The following is a 22573-nucleotide window of genomic DNA, read 5'->3' on the forward strand; positions in this document are numbered from 1 at the left end:
GAAGAAGAAAGAAGGAGAAAGAGAATATGTTGGTATTTGAAAATGAGACCTAGATATACAGCCATATCATTCATTCAACAATATAAGTATGAAATTACAACTAGTTCATATATACCAAGCATGTGAGCTTACAAAATGAGTAAAGCATTTGAAATTTAAAAAATGAAATGGTCAACATTTAAATTTTTATACATAAAAACATAGAAACCAGTTGCAATATATTTGTTCCAAATATAGCAAAAAAGTGGCACATAGTTTGAACTAAATTTCTATTGTCTAACTAGTTTGGATAAACAACCAAACTAGCTTCACCTACTTAGTTCCCCTTTGTATCTAATTACAAAACTCGGTTTGAAGCATCCTTGGTCATTAAGAAATGTTGTTCCATGAGATAGGAATGTTCTGGAACTGGATCATGTGTCGAATAGCTCCAAAACTGACCCAAACTTTGCACACTAGGCCCATCAAATGCAGCAATATGTCTGGAATAGAAAATGGACTTGCCCATGTCATTTTAACCTAAAATATGGACCATAGTCTTTTCTATATGTCTGTAGACATTTTGCAAAATTTTATCCCAAAAATCCTCTTGCAGCCTGAGATATAACACAAACAGTAGACCTATATTGGTGGAAATTATGAATCTAGCACCATAGGCATTTCAAGCATAATGTTCCTACTCTTTTGTGCGTAGTTTTGCCTATCCTTTTGCATACATAACTTAGGCACAAAACATCATCAAAATATACCTTACATCAATTAAAAACATACAAGAAAATATAAACTTATAAAAGGAAAGAAGGTGATACTAAGGTGTGCATGCTAACCGGATAATGCATGCACCATCAAGTGGTGAAATTTCCACACTTCAACATTTACCAATTACAATTTCATAAAAGAATTGAGGCATTCTCCAATTGCAACAACATAAGAATTAGGGCCTTTTGAATGTAGTGTTTATAAATTTAATTTTATTTATTTAAAAGTATAAAATAGGTATTTTTATAAGTGTAGGAAGTAAAAAGTACATATTTTACTGAGGTTTAGGAGAGTTTTAGAGTGAAAAAAAAAAATTCATATGATTTCTAATTGTGAAGACTCACCCTAAGAAATACAATTAAAATTTGACCAAGTGAACTATGTATGGATCCTAGGTTTTATTTTATTTATTTATTTTTTTTTATATTTAAGTTTTTGGTTTGATTTGTATTTAATTGCATAGAGCTTGCTAATACAAATTCATAGACTGGTTGAACACCCTATTCTAAGTTATGGTCAAACATTTATAGTTTTAATAAGTTTTGCGCATCAATATTTTATTTGTGTCTAAGCTAATTTAAGTTTTTCTATCCTTTTATGGATCCAAGGTCTATAAATGCATTGAAAAGCATGCCCAAGGTTTATACAATTTAGAAAATGCATGTTTTGTCCTTGAAACGTAGTAGCCTTATCATCAGGATCACCCACCGATAGACCTAACCCATTTTAGGAACATGCAACCACCTATTCAGATCCTGTAAATTTTCATCATTTTTTGAGTTACACATGTCGACCATCCCAGTTACCCCTTAAAAGACCAACCTCTTCCCAAAATTTTACAATGATTCAGTGCTGGATTTATCGGGATTGGGCGTTCAAAGCCGACAATAATGTCATTCCCATATTCAGATGATTGGACCATTTTCTAGCCAGTCAAAGTTGAGTCATATCTTCCATACCCTCCCACCCCCTTGCCCCCTCTTTCCTAGCTCTTTATTTTGGACTTTTTGAATCCATATCTTACCTTTATTCATTTAGATTCCTCACGATTTTAAAGACCCGTTAACATCAAGTTTGACTGAAACTTTAAAAGGATTTTTCTATCACCGGTGATACTGTTGGACTAAGGTGAGCATACCAATGTAATCCCCATTTCATGAGCTTTCCATTGGTATATAATTTCTAAATTGCAAACATTTTTTCATTAATTTTCCATTTCTGAATCAATTAATTTAAGTATCAGGTGAAATTAGAATGTGCTGGGATAATCTAGAACCAAATTGAAGTTAGAAATTTGTGGTTAGATGTTATCATGACCCAATAGAATGCTCAATTTTATAAAATTAGCCTTAGGTTGAAAACTCTTATTTTTGTATCAAGTCTCATGGGCTTGCAGTATGATTGACCGTTTAACTCCAATTTGGTAATCTTAGTGTGGTAGAATTTATTTAGGATATTGATGCACATAATATCTTTGGTTTAATATTTAGAGTCTAAGAAATATTTTTATTATATTTCAAGGATATAGCTTAAGACTGGAGGGAATTCTATGACGAATCAAGCTTGAGCTACTATTTGTGACTGAATTAATGTTTTTGAAAATGATTTATGGTTATAAATATAATTCATGCTATTATTTGTATTCTAGCAACTTCAAATTTATATGATTTTTATTTTTGCAATGAATAGTTTAGATGATTAATTATTTTTTGAATTACTTATGATAATGTTTTTTGAAAAAATATGCTTATGCTTTCAATATATAAATATATGTTTGTATTTATGTACTTATTTATATGATGGGTTTGTGTAAAATCATGTTTTATGTATAATGGACTTATATTTGGGATTATGGATTATTGATTGTATATGTACCATTAGATATTAATTTGATGCATATTGATATGCTCACTATTTTATGATCCATTATTGATTGCATGTTTCATCAAATTAAATGTTAAGTCCTAGCTCTGTGGTACTTTAGGATGCTTAGGTCAGTAAAACAATTTATCTTTCTCCCATGACTCTATGATACAATATGATGTTGTGTGCAGTATTGTAATGGATTGGGTAATGGATATGATACACATGTGCTGATATGCAAAGGTAAAACATTTATTTAATTATGTGATTTTTGGTAGTTATAATTGTTATTTGTATTATCATATGAAATTTGAGATTTATTATGTTTTGGGAAATTTGTGGGTTTTGGTGAAACTTTGTTTTCCAAAAGGGGGACCTTATATTAAGCAAACATAACGTCTTGAGGTAAATGTTTTTAATAAATGAAATTAATTTTTTTCCAAGTTTTATTTTTTATTCATACACTAAGCTTGTTTCATAGTTTTATATAGTAAATTGTTCTCTCAGATCTTAATTGACATGTTGTGCATACTATATCTAAGCATTCATCATCAGCATCATCATCATTTTTTATTTTCATCATTCTCACATTTTCATTATCGATATTCTTCCATTATTGATGTATTGTCTACTTCTTTATACTTTTGTTGAATACCATACTTTAGATTACTTTAGTAGATTAATCAATTATATATGACCCTTATTTTATTTTATTTCTCTATTTTTTTTTTTTAACTTGAGTTTTGAAACCTTTAATATTGATGCTGTTGATTTGTTGGAAAAAAATTATGTTAATGACATTCGATGAGACTTCCTTAAACGAGATCACTTCGGATGTAGGAGGTGGCTGTGTCACTAAAAAATTTGTTTTAATTATATTTACATTTTACATCTTTGATCTATTATAAGGAATGAATGTATAATTGACTTGTGGCTGTATAATTGACTTGTGGCTTTTTTCTTTTCTTTTCTTCTTCTTCTTTTTTTTTTTTTTTTTTTTTTGAAGTCTAATTTTGTACAATTGTGAAGTTGACTAATATATTTATTTGATATATTTTGTTCAAAAAATAATTTATTCTTTATTTTTATTTATATATACATTCTTAAAATCAGGTTAAATAGGTAGCAAAAAATTTGAAGAACTGGTTTGAATTTTAATATTCCCACTCAAAGCTAATATAAATAATCTTTTTTAGTTTTTGCTTTTTTTAAACAAAACCTAATTAAATAGAAAAGGAGCAACACTAAAATTTTCTTGGGACAGACTCCTAATTATGACTAATGATTTTTCTAGTTTATAAAACGATTTCCTATACATGTGGCTCGCTGAAACTATGGCAAAAAATACATTCAAGACCAGAATATGTCCGAACATTTTTCTGACAATGCAAAAGTCTCTCATCTTAAAAAAATAATAATAAAAAAAATTAAAAACAAAAAAAAAAAAAAAACACTTTCTTCTGCTGAAGGAAATAACTTCATCTATAAAATTTTATTATTTTATGTCTTTTAAATAGAGAATTGCAATATGAATATTTTTAATTTAAATGCCGAAATCACATTGTAAAAGTTTTTTTTTTTTTTTTTTTGGTTTTTGTTTTTTGGGGTAAATGTATTGTAAAAGCTTTAAAGTCAAATAAATCAAAGTAATATTTGCAAGCCCATCATATCCTAATGAGCTCAGCATAAAGAAGGTTGTTCCAAGTATCAGGAAGCCCAGGTAGGCACCAATGAAGGCAGTCCATACTTGTATGGTTGGCATTGGCATATATGGATGGGTGTGCATCTGTTCTCTTTTGTGACAGACTTGTTATATGCAGCAAATGAACTTCCTTGGACATGCTTTTCAACACCTTCTCCACTATCACTTCTGCTTGAGGCTTTCCTTCCGGGTATGCTGGCCCGTTTAATGGTCCTTTTTCTTTGTAGCAATTTCTCCTGTTAATAAAACATTTATTCACATAATTCAATATCGCTCAATCACAACCAGGTTGATTATTACCAATGGTGGAAAACAACCTACTTATCGATCTTATTAATCATTGCGATTCAAGAAGGGTGAAAAAAAAGCAAAAAAAATCACACACGGAATTATTTTTTATTTTGACTTATACTCATAGTTCTAGTCCATATCGATGGTGGATGTCGTGGTTTCAACCCAAAATGGAAACGAACTGTTAAGAGTGGTGATACTACAAAATTTTTGGGATATAATAAATTGAATTTTAATTATTCTTAAGGTGAACCGTCGTGTAACTACATAGTAAATAATATATACAGAGTCAGTAGTGGACTCATAATTTTTTTTTTTTCTTTTTCCTGATTTGTGGATCTGAAGTGATACAAAACAAATGCGAAATAACAATATTTTGTGTTATGCTGTAATCCAGCTAATTAGAATATTGCCTATATGAAGGATTAAATCTTTTTTTTTTTCATTTTTTTACTCGACTGTTTGAGAAATTAAATATAATTTTCAACAAAAATATTAATTAAATAAGTATTATATTGCAAAACTAAATAAATAGTACAATGATACGTTAAATAATTATGATTCCATAATAGTGAAAGACGAACAAAAGTATATATAGGTAGGTGAAAAATAAATAAATAGAAGCATTTAAACCAAAAGCAAAGGAAAAGGAAAAGTTTAGAAGTGCATATATAGGAGAGAGATGGGTGAAGGCACATTTATATTTCTATGGGATTAAGACGGTAAAAATTAAAACTAAAATTAAGCATTAAAATGTTTTAGAAAGAAATTAAGCAGGATGTGGGCCACAGAGCCCTCTGTGGATTAACGTATAAGGTTACCTCATCCTCAACTACCTGTTTCGATTAATAAAAATGGTGTTATATATATATATATATATATATATAGATTATAAGCAATTAAATCCTAAAATAATGGAAAGTGAATTCGACAGAATCCTACAACATTATTTTTTTTATTTGTTACTATTAGGTTTACTAATATAAAAGGGGAGGAGACGCATCATTTTGAAAGCATAGATGTGAAAGATACACTACTAGACCAATTATAATGTAGGACATTGGAGTTTTGTTCTTCCCTCCTCAAAACCCAAAAAGAAAAACAGGGAAAAAAAATTAGAAAATGAAATTAATAGACAACAAGTTCCTTAATTATCTTTACCAAAATAAATAAATAAATGAGGTCATCATGATATTCAATCTCGGACTGGGCGTCAACTTACTTCTTAGTAGAAGGAGAAATTCCCTGAAAGAAGACCTTGATTTTCTTATCAACTTCTTCGTCCACCCATCCAGCCCAAGTATTCAAGGCTTTTTCATAGCTAACTAGCTGGCCCATGTGTCGATATAACTTATGCCGATCAAAAATTAGATCCCATCTGGCATGGGAAAAAAAAAATTATAATAAATAAATAAATACATAGCATAAAACAAAAACAAATAAAAATAAAAACAAAAATCACTATATATATATATATATATATATATATAGTCTGTTTATGATGCGGACGATTATCATATACACTACAGTATTGATAACAATTTTTTATAGTATTGGTGACGATTTTCTAAAAAACTGTTGTTAATATTATGAAAAACCGTCATTAATACTACGGTCTTTATACGGGACCGTGTTCACCATAGAATTTTCATATATATATATATATATATATACGGATCAAGCTATTACCAGAATCTATATATATATATATATATAAAGAGATAACAACATTTTACGCCATTGAATATGCTAGCCACTTTTTCTACTTTGCCTTTTATGCTACAAAATAATAGTCCACAATATGTAAGAGGTTTTGTTATTTTGAGAAATGTAGTATAGTTGAGATGGGCAAAATGTAGCTACTTGCCAGATCCTGTTTGGCATTTGGCAAAGTTAGTTGGACTTGTTTTGCTAGATATTTTTAAAACAGTTTTTTAAATTTGAAAAAATAGGAAACTACTGTCTAAAACAATTGTAAAGCATTTAGCAGTTATATTTTAGAATAATTTTTTAAACCAAAAAAAAAAAAATTGAAAAAAATAAAACTTAGTAAACAACATTTTATTGTTTTTTCTTATTTTGGAAATAATTTTTACATAATAAAAAGACATACAAATGATTAATTGGGTATCATCTAAGAAGATTGAAATCTAGAATCACCTAAACACAGTTGATATCCAGGATGCCTGAGTAGGGATGGAACCAAGAACACCCTAATGGGCCTTAATGTCCAATGACTACCTAAATGGACTTAGGCACGGAAACAATGGAGCAGTCCAACCTATGGAACCGTCCAAATGGCTTAATATCCGAGACCATTTGAATAAGCCCAGCATCTCATAATGAGCTTGAAAACCTAAACTACCAAATGGGCCTTATTTTTTCAAAATAATATAAAATTATTTTCTAATCTCTATTTTAAAAACAGCGATTTAAAAATAGAAATTAAAAAAAAATTACCAAATAAGATATTCTAAATTTTTGAAAAAGTGAACTTTTATATGTTTAGATAGCTAAAGCCTATTTGATAAATAGTACTTTTGAGCTCCAATAAGTGTTACGACAAAAAATAATAATAATAATAAAAAATAAAAAAATAAAAATAAAAAAGCACCTGACCATGTGTTTGTCAAAAAAAATAGAAACTGCTTTTTCTTTGAAAAGTAGTCACCCCAGATGCTTCTCTCAGGAGCATCAAAATTGATATTTTCAAAATAAACGCTGCAGGATGAAAATAATAATAATAATACCATTGCAATAATTAAAATATCAAAATAACATAAACAACTTTAAAAATAACTTTTTTTTTTAATTGTACGCAACCAAACACTTAATATAACCTTTATGAACCACTTTTTGACGAGTATTATAAAAAATAAATGCTATCAAAAATATATTATTATAAAAAGCACTCTCAAACACGAATTTGTTAAGAAATAAGAAAGTGTGGTGCAAAGAATCAAATTCTCAAATTTAAAAAAGTAGTGTTTGACATAGGCTCTGTTTGATAACAGATAACTATATACCTTAGAGTAGTGAAAGTTTTAGTATTTGGATAATTATAGAAAACTATGAATTCAGAAAATCAAATTCTCAAATTTAGATATTTTTCAAGAAATGTCAAAAATTTGAACAAAACAAATTTTTAAAAATTAGTTTTAAGAGAATCATTTTATAGGAGTTAAAATTATGGAAATTCTATATTATTGAATTTATATTTTTAAATTAAGGATAAAATTATGTTTAAGAAAATGTATAAAACCAGCTTTTAGGAACTGTATTTTTCCATATTGTGACAATTAATTTCCCATAGTTTATGCAATTTTTATATTTTAAAAATCATCCAAATGCAGGATAGTTTCAGTTTTTCAAAAAATTTTAAATTCCCATCAAGTTTGATATTTTTCAAATAGAATAAAAAAATAAAAAAAAAAGAACAGAAGTCTAATATCAAAAATATTCCATATCAGTTTGCCAGCTAAATGAAAAGAAACTAAATTATAGACTAACTTTCGCTTAGCTGGACTGAAAGTCCACCAATGCCAAGAGTTGAAAACCAGAACATCCATTTGCTTCCACATTCCGCCACTAATTTTTTGGAGCTCCAGAACCTTCCCATATCTCTTTTCGACAATGTCAACCAAGTATGCTTTGCGATGGAACAATAAGGAAACATTGTGGTTCTGTGTTCAATAATGCATATATATCAGAAGTATATAGTCTTGTAACTGTGGGCAAGATCATCCACAATATGAACATCAGCACAGGATTACAAGTAATTTATAAGATATTTTATCTTCAATTACATGTAATTCATAGGATGTATATTTGAAATACATGTGATTTAGCACTATTATCCATCATGTTGTGGGCTGCTTCGTCTATAATAACAATATTATATATAATCATTAGCATTAATTCAGTAAAGTAGTTGGACAAATTATAAAAATAAATAAATAAAATTTACTTATCATCATTGCAGGTCATTACAATTAAAATCCACATATGTATTACAATTTAATCGAGGAGCAAAGATGATTTACTTTCATATATTAGATTTCTAGTTTAAAATGTCAAAATATAATTAAATATTGTATAGAAATTTGTCATCAGTATTTAATTGATCTCATAGCAAAACTCTATAAAAAAGAAAAAAGAAAAAAAGAAAAAAGAAAAAACCCATATAGTGTTTGAAATATATGTAAACAAATTTTATTATTATCTATATATGTATATTAATTACCAGAAATGTGAATGTAGAGACAGCTCGTATTCTCTCTAGGGTGTAATCCGCAGAGTCTAGCATGGCTGTTTGAATTATCATGCATGCAAGGGACTGCCACTGGTTCAAGCTTATTGAATCTCCAATAAACATGATTCTTTTATTTTTAAATCTCTTTAAAAAATCTTCCCCATCAAAGCTGATAATCAAGTTGCAACAGATCGATCAATAACTTATTATAATTTATAATTTCTAGTTGAAATGCAGATGGGTTATGTGAAAGACGTAAGCAATTTATATATGTTGTATATATCCAACGTATACAAAAAAATTTGAAACCATCAAGATGATACTTTCGCATAAGGAAACTAGTTCATACTTTCTATGATTAGGCATCTTTTTTTCTTCACCATAAATAGGAAGGAAAAAATAATTTATAATTTGAAAAAAAAGTATACTTAGTGTTGTCACTATGCTATGAAGTAGTAATTGGTATGAACAAATTGGTACTATAGTATTATCGAAACTAAAAACAAAGCTCAAATATCAAAATGCTTCTCAAAATAAATAAAAATAATGTGTGTTTAGTCTTTTGTTTTTCGTGTTTGGTTTTTACTGTTTGATAAGGTGTAGCATGTTCACTTTCAATGTTGCGTAGGTTTAATTAAAATTTATTAGGAATTTCAACTAACTGTAAACTGTTTTTTTTGTTTTTTTTTGTTATTTTATTTTTACGAACAATTAACTATAAACTTAAAAGGGAAAAGAAATACCAAATCAGCACAATTGAAATTATGTTTAATTAATTTACTGTTTTTTCTTTTTAATTGATTAACTTTGCAGTTATTATGTTTAACAAATTCTAGATATAATTAACTAATGCTAACAAATACTTGAAATAAGCAAATTGGATAGAATTAAGTAAAAAAAATAAAAAATGATGAATCAAAAACCAAAATAAAAGGAATAATTTTTTGGTACCTAGGTAGGTTGCATGCATAAGGTTGCCATCTATATTTGAGATAGTTTGTGTCTGGTCGACCATTCTTCTGACAATCGAAGATGAAGTTTATGAAGTTACATCGGCTTGAATTATAAAGAGGATATGAATCATCGTAAACCCATTTTCCTTCATAAATATCGCATCCCTTGTTTGCCGATGATCTTTCAAACTCGTTCTTATCATTCTGTTTCCCATATACTTGGTCCACAAATAGCATCATCAAAAGTAGCACAACAACAGACGAACAAAATGCACCCATTTTGCAGGAAATATTGTGAATCCAAGATGAGATAGATCTAGGAAAGATTGGTTTTGCAAATATGAAGGTATTTTGTGGAGCATTTAACAAGAACGTAGCGGAGGGGTCTTGTCTAATTGATTATGTTGGTCATTAGTGTATTTATGTGCGCAATTAATTATGATTTTGATGGGATTTTAATAAAAATTGCTTTCAATCTCTTTTCGTTTACTTGTAATAAAGAATTGATGACGATTGTGCATGTCTTTCGAGCTTGTGGTTCATGTGGGACAAAGTTCCTTTTTTTTCCCCCCCTTATATACATATATCGGTTTACATATCAAAAATTACATTTCAAATGCCACAGTTAACACCACATGTTTTATGAGTTTAGACTGACTATCTTTGTTTTTAGGAAATTACAAAAATACTTTCACACTTTATTTTGCAATTAATTGGTTTATTTTCTACACGTGTTTTATGAGTTTAGGATAACTATCTTTGTTTTTAGGAAATTCCAAAAATACTTTCACAGTTTATTTTGCAATTAATTCGTTTCTTCTCTGTGTAATCCTTTTATTATTATTATTATTTTTTTTCAGGAGTTAGAATTATTAACTAAAGGGGAGAAGGATTTTTACCTAGGTTGATAGAAGCAAGACCTGAAGGTCTCTTTGCAATGATTTTTACTATGGAACCAAGTATTAGAATACATTATTTGAAACATTTGAAATGTAAATTAATTTTTTAAAGCTTGAAGATTTGAAAATGAATTCTTTACTGTATTAATTTTGAAGGTTTTCAAATTCTATGGTTAATTTCTAAATAAAAATCGTTATATTGATCGTATTGAAGCAACAGATAAAACCTTTTGAGTGATTCCAATTGGAGAATTTTCTTAACATATCGAGAATCATCTTTGTAAAATTTTTTTAAAAGCCAATTTTGGCTACATAATTTTTCATAATTAAAAATTCAATTTTTGTCGCCAAATAATTCAGCAACAAATAAAAATCATCGCCAAGTTTGTCGATTAATGCTCCTCGTGCAATCCTTTTTGCTATGACTTTACTCCAAATCATCAGTGACTACCTTTAGCTACAAAATTCTTCACCCAAAATCCTTGTCACTAGATTTGTTGGTAAAAAATTTCGAAAACTTGAAAAATATATTCTTTCGTCAACAGTTAAAATTGTTAGTAAAAGAAATATCTTTGTAGCTAGAATCTCACTTTTGGCTATGAATTTATTCAGCAACAACAAATTTTGTCACTAAATTTATTATTAAAAAAAATATCAAACTTTTTTGAACCATGGATTTCATAGCCAAAAGACACCAATTTGTAGGCAAAAGTAACATTTTGTAACAAATATTTACATAGCCAAATGTAACATTTATCTTCAATATTTTTTATGGCCAAGTATAATCTTTAGCTTAATACTTTTGTAGCCAAAATGATACATTTTGCCAAATTATTTTTTGAAGCCGAAAACCTTCTTTTTTTTTTTTTCTTTTTTTTTTTTTGGGTATCTTTTGATATGACATTGTTTTCTTTTGTGAAAGACTCCTTTGGCTACAAGAGATGTAGCTAAAGATCACCTTTAACTAGGATTTTAGGGCGTAGCTAAAAAATTTTAAAATATTTGTATCAATGATGTATATCATAGCTAAATATTTCTCAACATTCTTTAAAAAAAAAATTAATTGAATTTAATATTCAACATCACATCTAATTTTAGTCAAAATGTTAAATACTACTAGAAAATACAAAATGAAAATAATGAATTTATAAAGTATATAATTAATAGATACAAATTCAACGTTAATCTTAATATCTAATAAGAATCTACAAATTACTATAGATAATATCTTTTGAAAAAAAAAAAAAAAAGTTGAATAGGTCTAATAGACTGATGCTGGAGGTGCTGAAGGCTACATAAAAGTCATGTCGAGTTCATTGATGAGGGTATGACATTCTTCACATCATATAACTTTGCCGATATCTAAAGCATGATCCTCTCCTTCCTCTAATGAACCACTGTAGGAAAGACAACAAAACTTCAGCCTATCCAAAATAGATGTGAAAGTGTTTTCCACAATCAATGCAGCAACCTGAAATGCATAGAAAAGTCAAGGTTGATTTGCCAATTGACTAGGGAATATACATGAAACCTCATAAAGCAGTAGAATTTTATTGCTTTACAGGTTCTGCCGAAAGCTAGTTCAAGTTTCCACACATCAATAAGTTGGAATCCTTTTAATATGCAACTGCATCAAAAAGATGCTAAGAAGAAATATTTTATTGGATACACTAAAAAAAGTGGCTTAAAAAGTTTGTATTGCAAAATATGTAGTGATACCTTGTTCGAGATATTTTATTAGTAACCATAGCTCCAACCGCACCCCTAAGCAACTTTCAAAAACAACTATTCTAGATGTGTCAATATTCTTTGAGACAGATGATCCAATGCAACCTAATAAAATAGAAGAAACCATACCAATTTAGGAGAATACTAGTTTACTGAAATCTTAATAGTAGAGTGGAATCTGAAATAACTATTAACCGAACGCAAAACCTAAGCCTCCCTATAATTCTATTTTGAGGAGGTATCCATCACTTGCTTCGTAAGTATTTACACCAGCTAAAACCATAACTTGTTTCATAAGCAAAGATACTACGAGGAAATTAAAGTCAAGGGGACTATAAGTAAATTAAAGTCAATAATCGATTTCAGTTGGAATTCAACTAAAGGTAAAATTACAAAAAACAGTATAAAATAAATTCTTGTATTAAAATGGACACAATAGTAATGATTGTGCCGTTAGATGATTTATTCCAAGTGAATGATCCCTTTCACCGATTCAACAGAGCTACAAATGAGGTTTGGTAAAGGAATTTCGAGAGGAATGTATGGTAGAATGGCTGGATGAAACCTGATTCCAATGGCACTTTCTATAGGAACATTTAAAGGGTATCAATGGATCTCTCATTATGGATAGTAGGATATTTGCTTTGTCTAAGGAAACACCTCTCTTGGTCAATAAAAAAATATTTTCACAGTAAAAAATTAACTGTAAAACTCATTTGGTCAACTTTGGTCAATTTCAATCAAATTTGGTCAAATATTTGAATTCGAAGCATTTTCTCAAACTGTGTTTGCTATTATTGTTTTTTTTTTTTTTTTACAGTGCAAAGACACTTTCCCTAAGTTTTCCTCATCCACAATAGTGCCTTCCATGTAGAGGAGCTTCCAAAATCATGGGGTGACATCATGAATAAAACAACCCACCTTTTAAAAGGTGATGGAAAGCACATGACCTCTTGTTCTAGAAAATTCCTCTGCTTTAATGTGGGTAAACCAACCTTCATACTGAGGGTTATCCTCCTTAATGTAATTTATAACGAATATTCAATATATTCCAAGCTATGTTCTGAATACTCATGAGCTCGGTAAATTTATCCACAAGATAAAAGAAATCAAACCTTAAAATTTCATCCATTGCGTTGCAAGACACGATTGGTCCAACAAAAAAAAAAAAAAAATGGTGTCTATCTTTCCATTTTCCAGTCTTAATTTCATGCCAAAAATCCCAATTCTTAATAAATTGGGTGTTTAATTGTTTCCATGTATAAAATTTAGACACTGACTTGAAAGTAATACCCCTCCGCACATGCCTTTTTTAACAGCTGGTGGATGGAATTCTAGGAGGGACATAACGGTGGCCATAGAAAGTGAAATAGCAGGACAAAAAATTTTGATAAATAAATAATACTAAAGGCTAAGTGTACAAAATACACTAAAGATGATAGACCAACTTGCAGATCCCAAATAAAAATTGTTATATGAACAGAACGGTAACCATCTTGCTATATGAAAAGAATTTAAGGGAAATTTTTATTCACTAAAGAAGACGATATGAATTGCAATATAATACTACTATTCTTTGGTGGATATTATTTGCTAGAAAGCATAAGAATACATATGATCATATCAATGGATTTTAGCTTTAAGGGAGTTCTGCATATAGGAGTACATTCCAAGTATCAGGAACACCAGCGAGACACCAGTGGCTGCAGTCCATGTCGCGGTGGCCACCGTGGCCGTAAAAGGATGGGTGCCCATCTTTTCTGAGCTGTGATAGGGTTGTAACATCTAGCAATGTAACTGGTTTTGAAATGGAATGCAACACTTTCTTTAGTATTAGCTGTGCTGGGTGTGGACCTGCTGGATAATTGGGCCCAGGCACTGGTCTGATTTGTCCCTCACAGCCCTTTGCACTTGTATCTCCCCAATCACTTGCACTGATCCAAAGGAAGAAAAAAAGAAGAAATAAAACAAAATATAAAATTATTTCGAATTAGATATAAATATAAAATTGATGATGATATAAAGGTGATCCTAAAACTGACAAAATTTTTTTTAGATGAATAATTTTAGTACCTAACTATGACATATATTTCACTCTGCCTCCTAAGCTGTTATGTTACATTAGTCCAATCAATGAACCTTATACAATTTATTTAACTTTTGTATTATGAACAATTTTACTATGTTTTATTTATTTATTTATTTATTTTTATGACAATTTATATATATATATTTAATTATTTAACAAATATTTTATTTTGTTTTTAGTGTGTATGGCTAATTTGGTTAAATTATTAGTAAAAGTTGTATAAGTGGACTAAGTGACAGGCAAATAATAATTTAAGATCAATGTTATTACCCAAAAAAATATTTTAAGAGCAACGTGCATAACGTAAGAATACACGTATATAGTCTGTGGACAAAATAAAAAAGAGGAGTTCTTTTTGCAATCCAAATTAAATTTTATACAGTCACATAAAATTTTTAAATGACCAAAATATCCCTATTTATATAATTATTTATTTGTTGTTACTTTTTCTTCCTCACCCTCTACGTCTTCCTCATTTTTCATCATTCTATCTCTCTCTCTCTCTCTCTCTTTCTCTCTCTGCCTCCTAATCACCATTTCTCTACTTTTTCACACTGATTTTTTCATAAATCCAATTAACTCTCTAAGACCACCATTAATACTTTTGATTGATTAAGCAAAATTTCCATTAAGAGGCATAAACTGAAAATTGCAACAAAGTGATTTAGCACTCCTTGCCCAATCAAAGTAATTCCAGAAAACATTTTTATTTGGGCTTTTCGTTCGATTTTGTTCAACATCTCCCACATCACATGCACATTCTTTGCACGGAAACAATGGAAACACCACCTTAGGTTCAGTAAAAGGAAGGAGAAGGTTGAGAACCACCATTAATACTTGAAGTAAAGAAGAAGAACAAGAAGAAGAATAGAGCAAAAATGGAATTTTGTCCATTTAATAGAGGAATTGATGATGAGGAGAGAAATATCCTCGACCAACGGAAAAGCAAGTGAAGATGGAAGATGGAGATATATGAAGTAGAAGGGGAAAGTGAGTCTACAGTGGTAGGGAGATAATTGAAAAAACGAGATACCACAATTAATAAGGGTATTATAGAAATTTAAAAGATATGAAACTGAATAAAGTATTTTCTACAATGCATCTAGCATCTCTCAAATAAAAAACGTGTCAGCAAGGTAAAATAATATTATCCGATCAAAAAATTGTAAAATAATAATAACCCTTGTTTTTTTACCATAAAAAAATAAATTAACCATTTTCTCTTACGATATATTTGGAAAAAAATAAAATTATTAACAATCTAATTTTTTTGAAAAAGTAATAATTTTTTATTTATTTGAATATTTACTGTTTTAAGTAGAAAAATATGATCTAGAAAATTAGATTTCCACAGATTTAGAAAAATATGTGGAAAAATTATTCTCATCTATATAGATGTAATTTTAAAAATTCTAAAGAAAATAATTTAATTTTTTTTTTAAAATATATATTTACTCTTAATTCATTATACAAAATTAAATTTAATTACTTCTCAATCCTAACTTTTTCATTACTCTCTAAACAGATAAAAAAAAAATATAATTCTTAAAAAACTAAATCCTAAAAAACTAAATCTCAAAAATTAACTTTTTTTTTTTTAACTTTGATATTTTCTAAATACCCAGTTAATGTATAAATCTGGCCTATATAACATATGTAACCCAGATATGTTCGGAGGGGGACAAGTTTTTCAATTTTTTTTTTTCTTGGGTTACGAGAAACAGAAGGGGATAAGTCTTAGAAATGGGTAGGTCTTACTTATTTCCAATAAATAAATAAATAAAATAAAATGAAAATAGGATAGGTCTCACTTGTTATGGTCTGGAGAAATGCCTTGGAAGAAGACCTTGGTGATTGAAGGATCCACATCGGTCTCTACCCATTTTGCCCATGTATTCAAAGCTTTTTCATATGCAATCAAGCGATCCATGTCCTTGTGTGTACTATTGCCATCCTGAATTAAATCCCATCTGCAAAGACACGTACACAAAAATTATGGTCGGCCTCCTTATAAAATCTTTGCCACACTGTACCAAAACTATATATAATATATAAAATTTTCTTTTATTGTCCCATAACTACTTCTCAAATTTAGCCCCCCAAAAAAAAAAAAAAAGTTCTCAAATTTAGATTAAAAAAATAAAAAGAACAATGTTTCCCTAACATAGTAAATACTAAAACATTGCTCTATCCAAATTAGGTTTCACTCCAACAGCTGATTACCATATTATTGTTATTATTATTTTTTAATCATTTATAACAATTTTTTTTTTTTTTTAGTATAACAATTCATCTGTTAAATATGAATACTATACTTAATTGAGTCAACTACATTTAACTACTATTTTATTATTTCTCATATTATAATTATAATTTATAATCTTATCTCTTCAATTGGGATTGCGCACGGCCCATCACTCATCTCATAAACTTTCTTTTTATTTTTATTTTTGCTTTTTTCGCAGAAAGGCATTTATCTCATTACTCAAACTATACAATGGCTAGATTTACATACTTAATGATAAATTCTTACGGTTGTTTTCTTCCTGTGTGGAGCCACCAATGCCACGTATTGAAGATCAACATGTCGATTCCTTTCCAAAGTTTCCCACTTTCAATGGAGTCCAGTTTAAGAATCCGTCCAGCACTTGTGCTTATGGTATCAACCAGAAACGCATTGCGGGAGAACATGACCTTCACATTGTATGCCTGCAATAAAATTCGTTCATTAACTGTTTAGCACAAAATAAAAAGTAAGAATAATTCGTTCGTTAATTAAGTTTTCGTTATAAATGTTAAAACAGATACTTTTTTTGTTTTTATTTTATTTTATTTAATATTAAAGATCAGAAGATTCAAACTTTGAACATTCCGAAGTTAGTAATAGCATTGCTGCTGGGCTGTCTTCAGGAACTATGTTATGTTAAATATTATGTGAAGTGAATATAGGAATAGGACCTTATAAAATCAGAAAGTTTGCTGTAAAACCCGTACACACAAACATGTGGCAAGCATAATTACATGTAATTCGCTATATTTTACACTAATTAAATAGTAGATTATATTTAATTCTCTGTGCATATATTTAATACCATATGCGTGTACACGTTTTGTAAAGAAAAATGATAAAATTAATATTTCAAAATATTATAGATCTCAATTATTTGGACCAAAATTTCAAACGCCAATAATAGTTATTTCAATTATTTGGTTAAAAATTGTTTCAGATGTAAACCCATTGAGGAAATCATAATTACTAATTGATCCCAAGACATAAAAGTATATGCACAAGTTCTCATGAGTTCTCGCTACCAAGTTTTGAAATTAGAATGTTTTAATTATTATATTTAGGAAAAAGAACCAACCAAACAATGTAAGTTTTTCTAACATATCCATCTTTAATTAATGTGGTTGTTGTTGTTTTTAGTCACATGCCCAAAACTTTGAAAGGTTTGTTGGAGGGGTTTAATCATTCATATAAATAAAGGTCAAAACAGATGAGTTTTAGAGCTAGCTGTTGGTTAGGTAAAAATTGACCAAAGTAATTTGTTTTCTTTCACAAAACAAATGTGTTTTCAGAAGGCAAATCCATAATATATTATGCTCTATATATATTATATACATACATATATATGCATGAAAGTATTCTAGGATTACTTTTAACAAGTGTCACTAGCATCTAGCTATCAATTCCAACTTATTATCATTAATGATCATTATATCAGTAAAATTAATAGCCGAAATAACAATTTAATTGGACAGAATACTAAAAGTTTACTTTCTTATACAATTTTTAAGTTTAAAAACCTAAAACAAATTCTATATAAAATCAATTAATTAACAGTAGTTAATATTATTCTTTTCAAAAAAAAAAAAAAACATCAATAATTAATATATTATATATCTTCTAATTCTTGTTGGTATAACGATCATTCATTGTTGATGACAAATAATAATATTGTTTTCCAATTTGTATACTTCTTTTATTTTCTCCTTCGAAAGTTTAAGGAAACAATGTCTAATATTTAAAGCAACTAGAAGAGCAACTTTGGTTAACAACTAATTATAATATGTTAATAGATAGATGAAATCTCACCGGAAATGTGAAGGTAGAGAGGCCTCCAGTCCTAACCAATGAATACTTTGCCAATGGGTTGGTTTTGTGAAGCATGCAAGTAAGAGATTGCCATTGGTTCAAACTCAAGGAGTCCCCCACAAACAGTATTCTTTTTCCTTTATATCTCCTCAAGAAATCTTGACCGTCAAATCTACATAATCAACAAGTTTGATCCAACACATTTAAATTTTTAGCCCAAATTAAGGAATAAACATAATTAATTTCATGGGACATATATATATATATATTAATTAATGTTTGTTGTAATATGGGATATATGCATATATATATAAAATTAATGTTTGATTTAATAATGTAGGATATATATATATATATATATATTTACATAAAAGCTACCAGCTAATTAAAGGATGTAAGACGACAAAATGGACGAAAGCAACAGAAGAGAAACAAATTTTCTGTTTGTTAAAGATTTTTCAGCATTTCTTAAATGTTGGATGCGAGAACCCAACAGTGTTGGGTCCCCTAGAATCTGTCTTCTTGCATGATGGTATAGATATACCAATTGACCTAATCTTCGTCATGCAAGCTGATGATTCTGTTCTTTTTTTTTTTTTTTTTTTTTTTTGGGGGGGGGGGGGGGGGGGGTTTTCTCATTAATTTGGAAAATAGCTTGACAAAATTAAAGAAATCTATAGCCCACTTATCCAACAAGTTAAGGCAAGGTTTTTTTAATTTTTTAATTTTTTATTTGTCAATTTCATGACAGCGATATATCGTAAACGCTAGCTATCTTGTAACAGTTGTAACATGGCATTGGAGTGGAGAGACGTCTAATTTGAGCTAGCACAAAATTGACCCACCGACATATGAATATATATATATATATATATATATATATATATATTTATATTTACATAATTGAGCCATAGGGCCTTTCAGATGCCACTCATGAGCATCTTTTTGGCATGTACATATATTCTCTAATGATAAATGTTAATACCAATATTAACATTCAATACTAGTATTTTCCTATAGAATATTTTTATAAAATAGCTTTGGCAAAAATGATTAGAAAAAAGTGTGTTGGGTTGGATCTTACTCCTTTTAAATTTTAACATCTAAAAAAAAAAAAAAATTAAAATTTATATTATCTAAAAGATTTTATTGTAATAAAGTTCATTGCCAAAAACTGTTAATTGCATTTTCGATAATAAATTTAGTATAAAATATGCAATTGATATTTTTTTGCGATGCTATATTTTGGCGTTCCAATGGCAAAATGCCAATTTCATTCGAGATGTTCTATGTATTAATGCAAATGCAATCTTAAGATCGATTATACATTAATTCAATCAATTTTGATGCAAAAGAGTAAGGAAAAACCAAATACTAGTGGAGTAGAAACTTATAGCGTGTAAACTGGATTTGGAAAAGTATTCAAATAATTAGGATGTTTGACTGCTAATTAACCATACAATTAAAATCATACAATTTTTTATCTTAAAAAAAGTACTACTTCTTATTATTATTTTATGTTCAATTCACGTCTTCCACAAAATTTTTTTTTATAGTTTGTTAAGTGAATAACTAACCCCTCCCGACCCCCCCACCCCTACCCCCACTTCCCAAAATAAATAAATAAATAAACAAAAGTTTACCAAGTGAAGGAATTTTGCTTGGTGGCAGAATCTTCCAGCAAAACAAATACTACTTTTTGAAGGAACCCCAACTGACAACAAAGATTCCAAATATTCTCTTACACTCAAAGCAAACATTAAAAATAGCCAAAGACCCACAAATTTTGCGAATTTCCGTTTAACCACGAGGGACACATGTAAAATAATGTGAAGATGACAATATAACAACTCAAAACTAGAGACTCAAGCTACTCAAATTGGGAACAAATATATGTGAGTTCCACTTTATGACTTTAATAGTTGCATTTTGTTTCACTTAGAATTTTCTTTAATACTAAGTTAAAGCTTCCAACTTTTAAAATATATCAATTGTTACATTTCGGATAAAATATAAATCAATTTGATCTTGTCATACCAACATCATCTGGGTTTGAAGAAACAAGCGTGTTGGCAGCTACTGGTTTCTAGCTTAAACTATACTTCTATAACTGAATTCTTCTCTAATAGTACTATTTCTTTTGCAGTTAGCTAGCGATCTGTCTCTTCCAACTTTATGGGTTTATTACATTTTATTTTAGTACTTCTAATTTTGAAAATTTGCAATTTTAAATAAGTTTAAAATATTGCGTTTTAAGTTTTTAAATTTCAATTTATTATATTTTGGGCCAAATGGAGTTTTTGGCTAATGACGAACTCTTCCATGTGGCCAATATTAAAATGTACAATTTATTACAATACAGATGCTTTAGTTTTAAATACTTGCAATTTAATACCCTTCTGCCTTTGACATACGAAAAGTATATAAATAAATAATCGAATTGTGCCAAAATGCAAAAAATTAAAATCGGAAGTTTAAATTGCAGTCTTGAAAAATTAAAATAAAGAAATGGAACTTCTCTAGATTATATGATATTAAAATACAATAACCCCATAATTAATCTATGTTTAAATCTTAGAAAATATGAAGTACCACTAAATTCACATGGGTTAAAAAAATAAAATAAAATTTACAAAAATACCATGGAAAAATGAACAATAGTATTGAAACAAAAAGGAGTGTTGCTACTCATAACGGAGGGGAAAAAAAAAAAAAATCTTAACACCGGAAATAAAACAAAGGAAAGAAAGAATCAATCCAAGTTAATTATAAGACAAAATGGATAAGGCAAAAAAACATTTACCAAAAAAATAGATCTCTCACTCTTTTATCAAAACAAAAGCTACTGAAGATGATCACTGTCACAGTTTACCCAAAAAAATATATTACATATATAAAAAAAAATAATAGTAAACATATCAACAAGGCCAGAAAAAGTATAACGAGTTATTTACAGGGGACATCCTCAAGCGTCGTATTACCGGAGTAAAAATCATACTACCGGAGTAAAAATCATACTACCGACAATAAGACCTTCGACGCCCAGCATAAACTGGTGACGGCCTCCCTACTAGAAAATTGTGTATGCATGTATATATATAATTAATTTATTCATGTACCTTGGTAAATTGCACCCAGTAGGCTGCCATCTAAGCTTAAGATAAAGTTTATCTGGACGACCATTCTTCTGGCAATCAAACTCCTCCTCAATGAAAGGACATTCTGAAGTATCATAAAGAGGATATGATGCATCATAAACCCAGTGTCCCTTGTAAATATCACATCCATTAGTATTACTACTACTTCCAGATTTTCCTCCAAATTTATTCAATAACTGAAACCCATTTACATGGTCAAGAAGAAAAAACACCACAAATAATGCTTCAACAATGGCGCCTAAAGCTTCCATGGAAGCTAAAGAGATAGAGGGAGAAGAGAGAAAAATATTTTTTGTGGAACTCACAACTAATATGTGAGATAGAGCAGTAGAACATATGTGTATGTATATGTGTGTGTATATGAATGACAGAGGGGTTTCTGTCCTGCTCAAGAATCCTTTTAATTTTTGGAAATTCAATAATAAATAAATTTGAAAACAAGTAAAACCAACGTCCAAGAGTCTGCAAATTTTAAGCGGTTGGTGGATTGGTGGATGAGTGGATGACACCAAAAGTGTGGTCCAAATGGGTTTATCAAAAGTCAAAGTGTAGAGATGAAAGAAATCTATAACCAATCCCATGGATCATTAATAGTAATTGTCGTATATAAACATATTTTTTTTGCATTGATGGGCTTGAACTTTTTCCTATTTTTCAATTTAGTCCCTAAGTTTTCCCTTTGTGTGGAATTAATCCTCCAAACTTCAGCAATAGTGTAATTACACCCATAAATACAAGTTAAATTTAGATAACTCAGAGTTACAATTTTTACATGTGAAAATT

General features: G+C 29.0%; 2 protein-coding genes across 2 annotated transcripts; both read right to left on the bottom strand.

Moving 5' to 3' along the window:
• Window positions 1-4081: 4081 nt before the first annotated feature.
• On the bottom strand, window positions 4082-10150 carry LOC107417278 (protein trichome birefringence-like 38). Its single transcript, XM_016025891.3, has 5 exons — window positions 9819-10150; window positions 8859-9036; window positions 8126-8298; window positions 5838-5993; window positions 4082-4560 (listed from the first exon to the last, which is right to left on the bottom strand). The coding sequence occupies exons 1-5, from the start codon at window positions 10097-10099 to the stop codon at window positions 4287-4289; spliced, it is 1062 nt and encodes a 353-aa protein (XP_015881377.3). The 5' UTR covers window positions 10100-10150; the 3' UTR covers window positions 4082-4286.
• A 3771-nt stretch (window positions 10151-13921) lies between these two features.
• LOC107435162 (protein trichome birefringence-like 43) lies at window positions 13922-22245 on the bottom strand. Its single transcript, XM_048472126.2, has 5 exons — window positions 21752-22245; window positions 18633-18804; window positions 17070-17245; window positions 16348-16506; window positions 13922-14381 (listed from the first exon to the last, which is right to left on the bottom strand). Exons 1-5 carry the CDS (start codon window positions 22039-22041, stop codon window positions 14087-14089), a joined length of 1092 nt encoding a protein of 363 aa, XP_048328083.2. The 5' UTR covers window positions 22042-22245; the 3' UTR covers window positions 13922-14086.
• Window positions 22246-22573: the final 328 nt, after the last annotated feature.

Source organism: Ziziphus jujuba, chromosome 4, assembly GCF_031755915.1.
Source record: "Ziziphus jujuba cultivar Dongzao chromosome 4, ASM3175591v1".
Taxonomy (NCBI): Eukaryota; Viridiplantae; Streptophyta; class Magnoliopsida; order Rosales; family Rhamnaceae; genus Ziziphus; species Ziziphus jujuba.

Bases quoted from the DNA above. Each gene is read 5' to 3' on its own strand.
- LOC107417278 (XM_016025891.3), bottom strand. From the start codon at position 10,099: ATGGGTGCATTTTGTTCGTCTGTTGTTGTGCTACTTTTGATGATGCTA. The intron at 9,037-9,818 runs GTACCAAAAAAT...CTTGATTATCAG, and splicing joins TATGCATGCAACCTACCTAG to CTTTGATGGGGAAGATTTTT. The intron at 8,299-8,858 runs GTAATTAATATA...TATTGAACACAG, and splicing joins TCTCTACATTCACATTTCTG to AACCACAATGTTTCCTTATT.
- LOC107435162 (XM_048472126.2), bottom strand. From the start codon at position 22,041: ATGGAAGCTTTAGGCGCCATTGTTGAAGCATTATTTGTGGTGTTTTTT. The intron at 17,246-18,632 runs GTGAGATTTCAT...ATTTTATTGCAG, and splicing joins TCTCTACCTTCACATTTCCG to GCATACAATGTGAAGGTCAT. The intron at 16,507-17,069 runs GTAAGAATTTAT...GTGTCTTTGCAG, and splicing joins CACACAGGAAGAAAACAACC to ATGGGATTTAATTCAGGATG.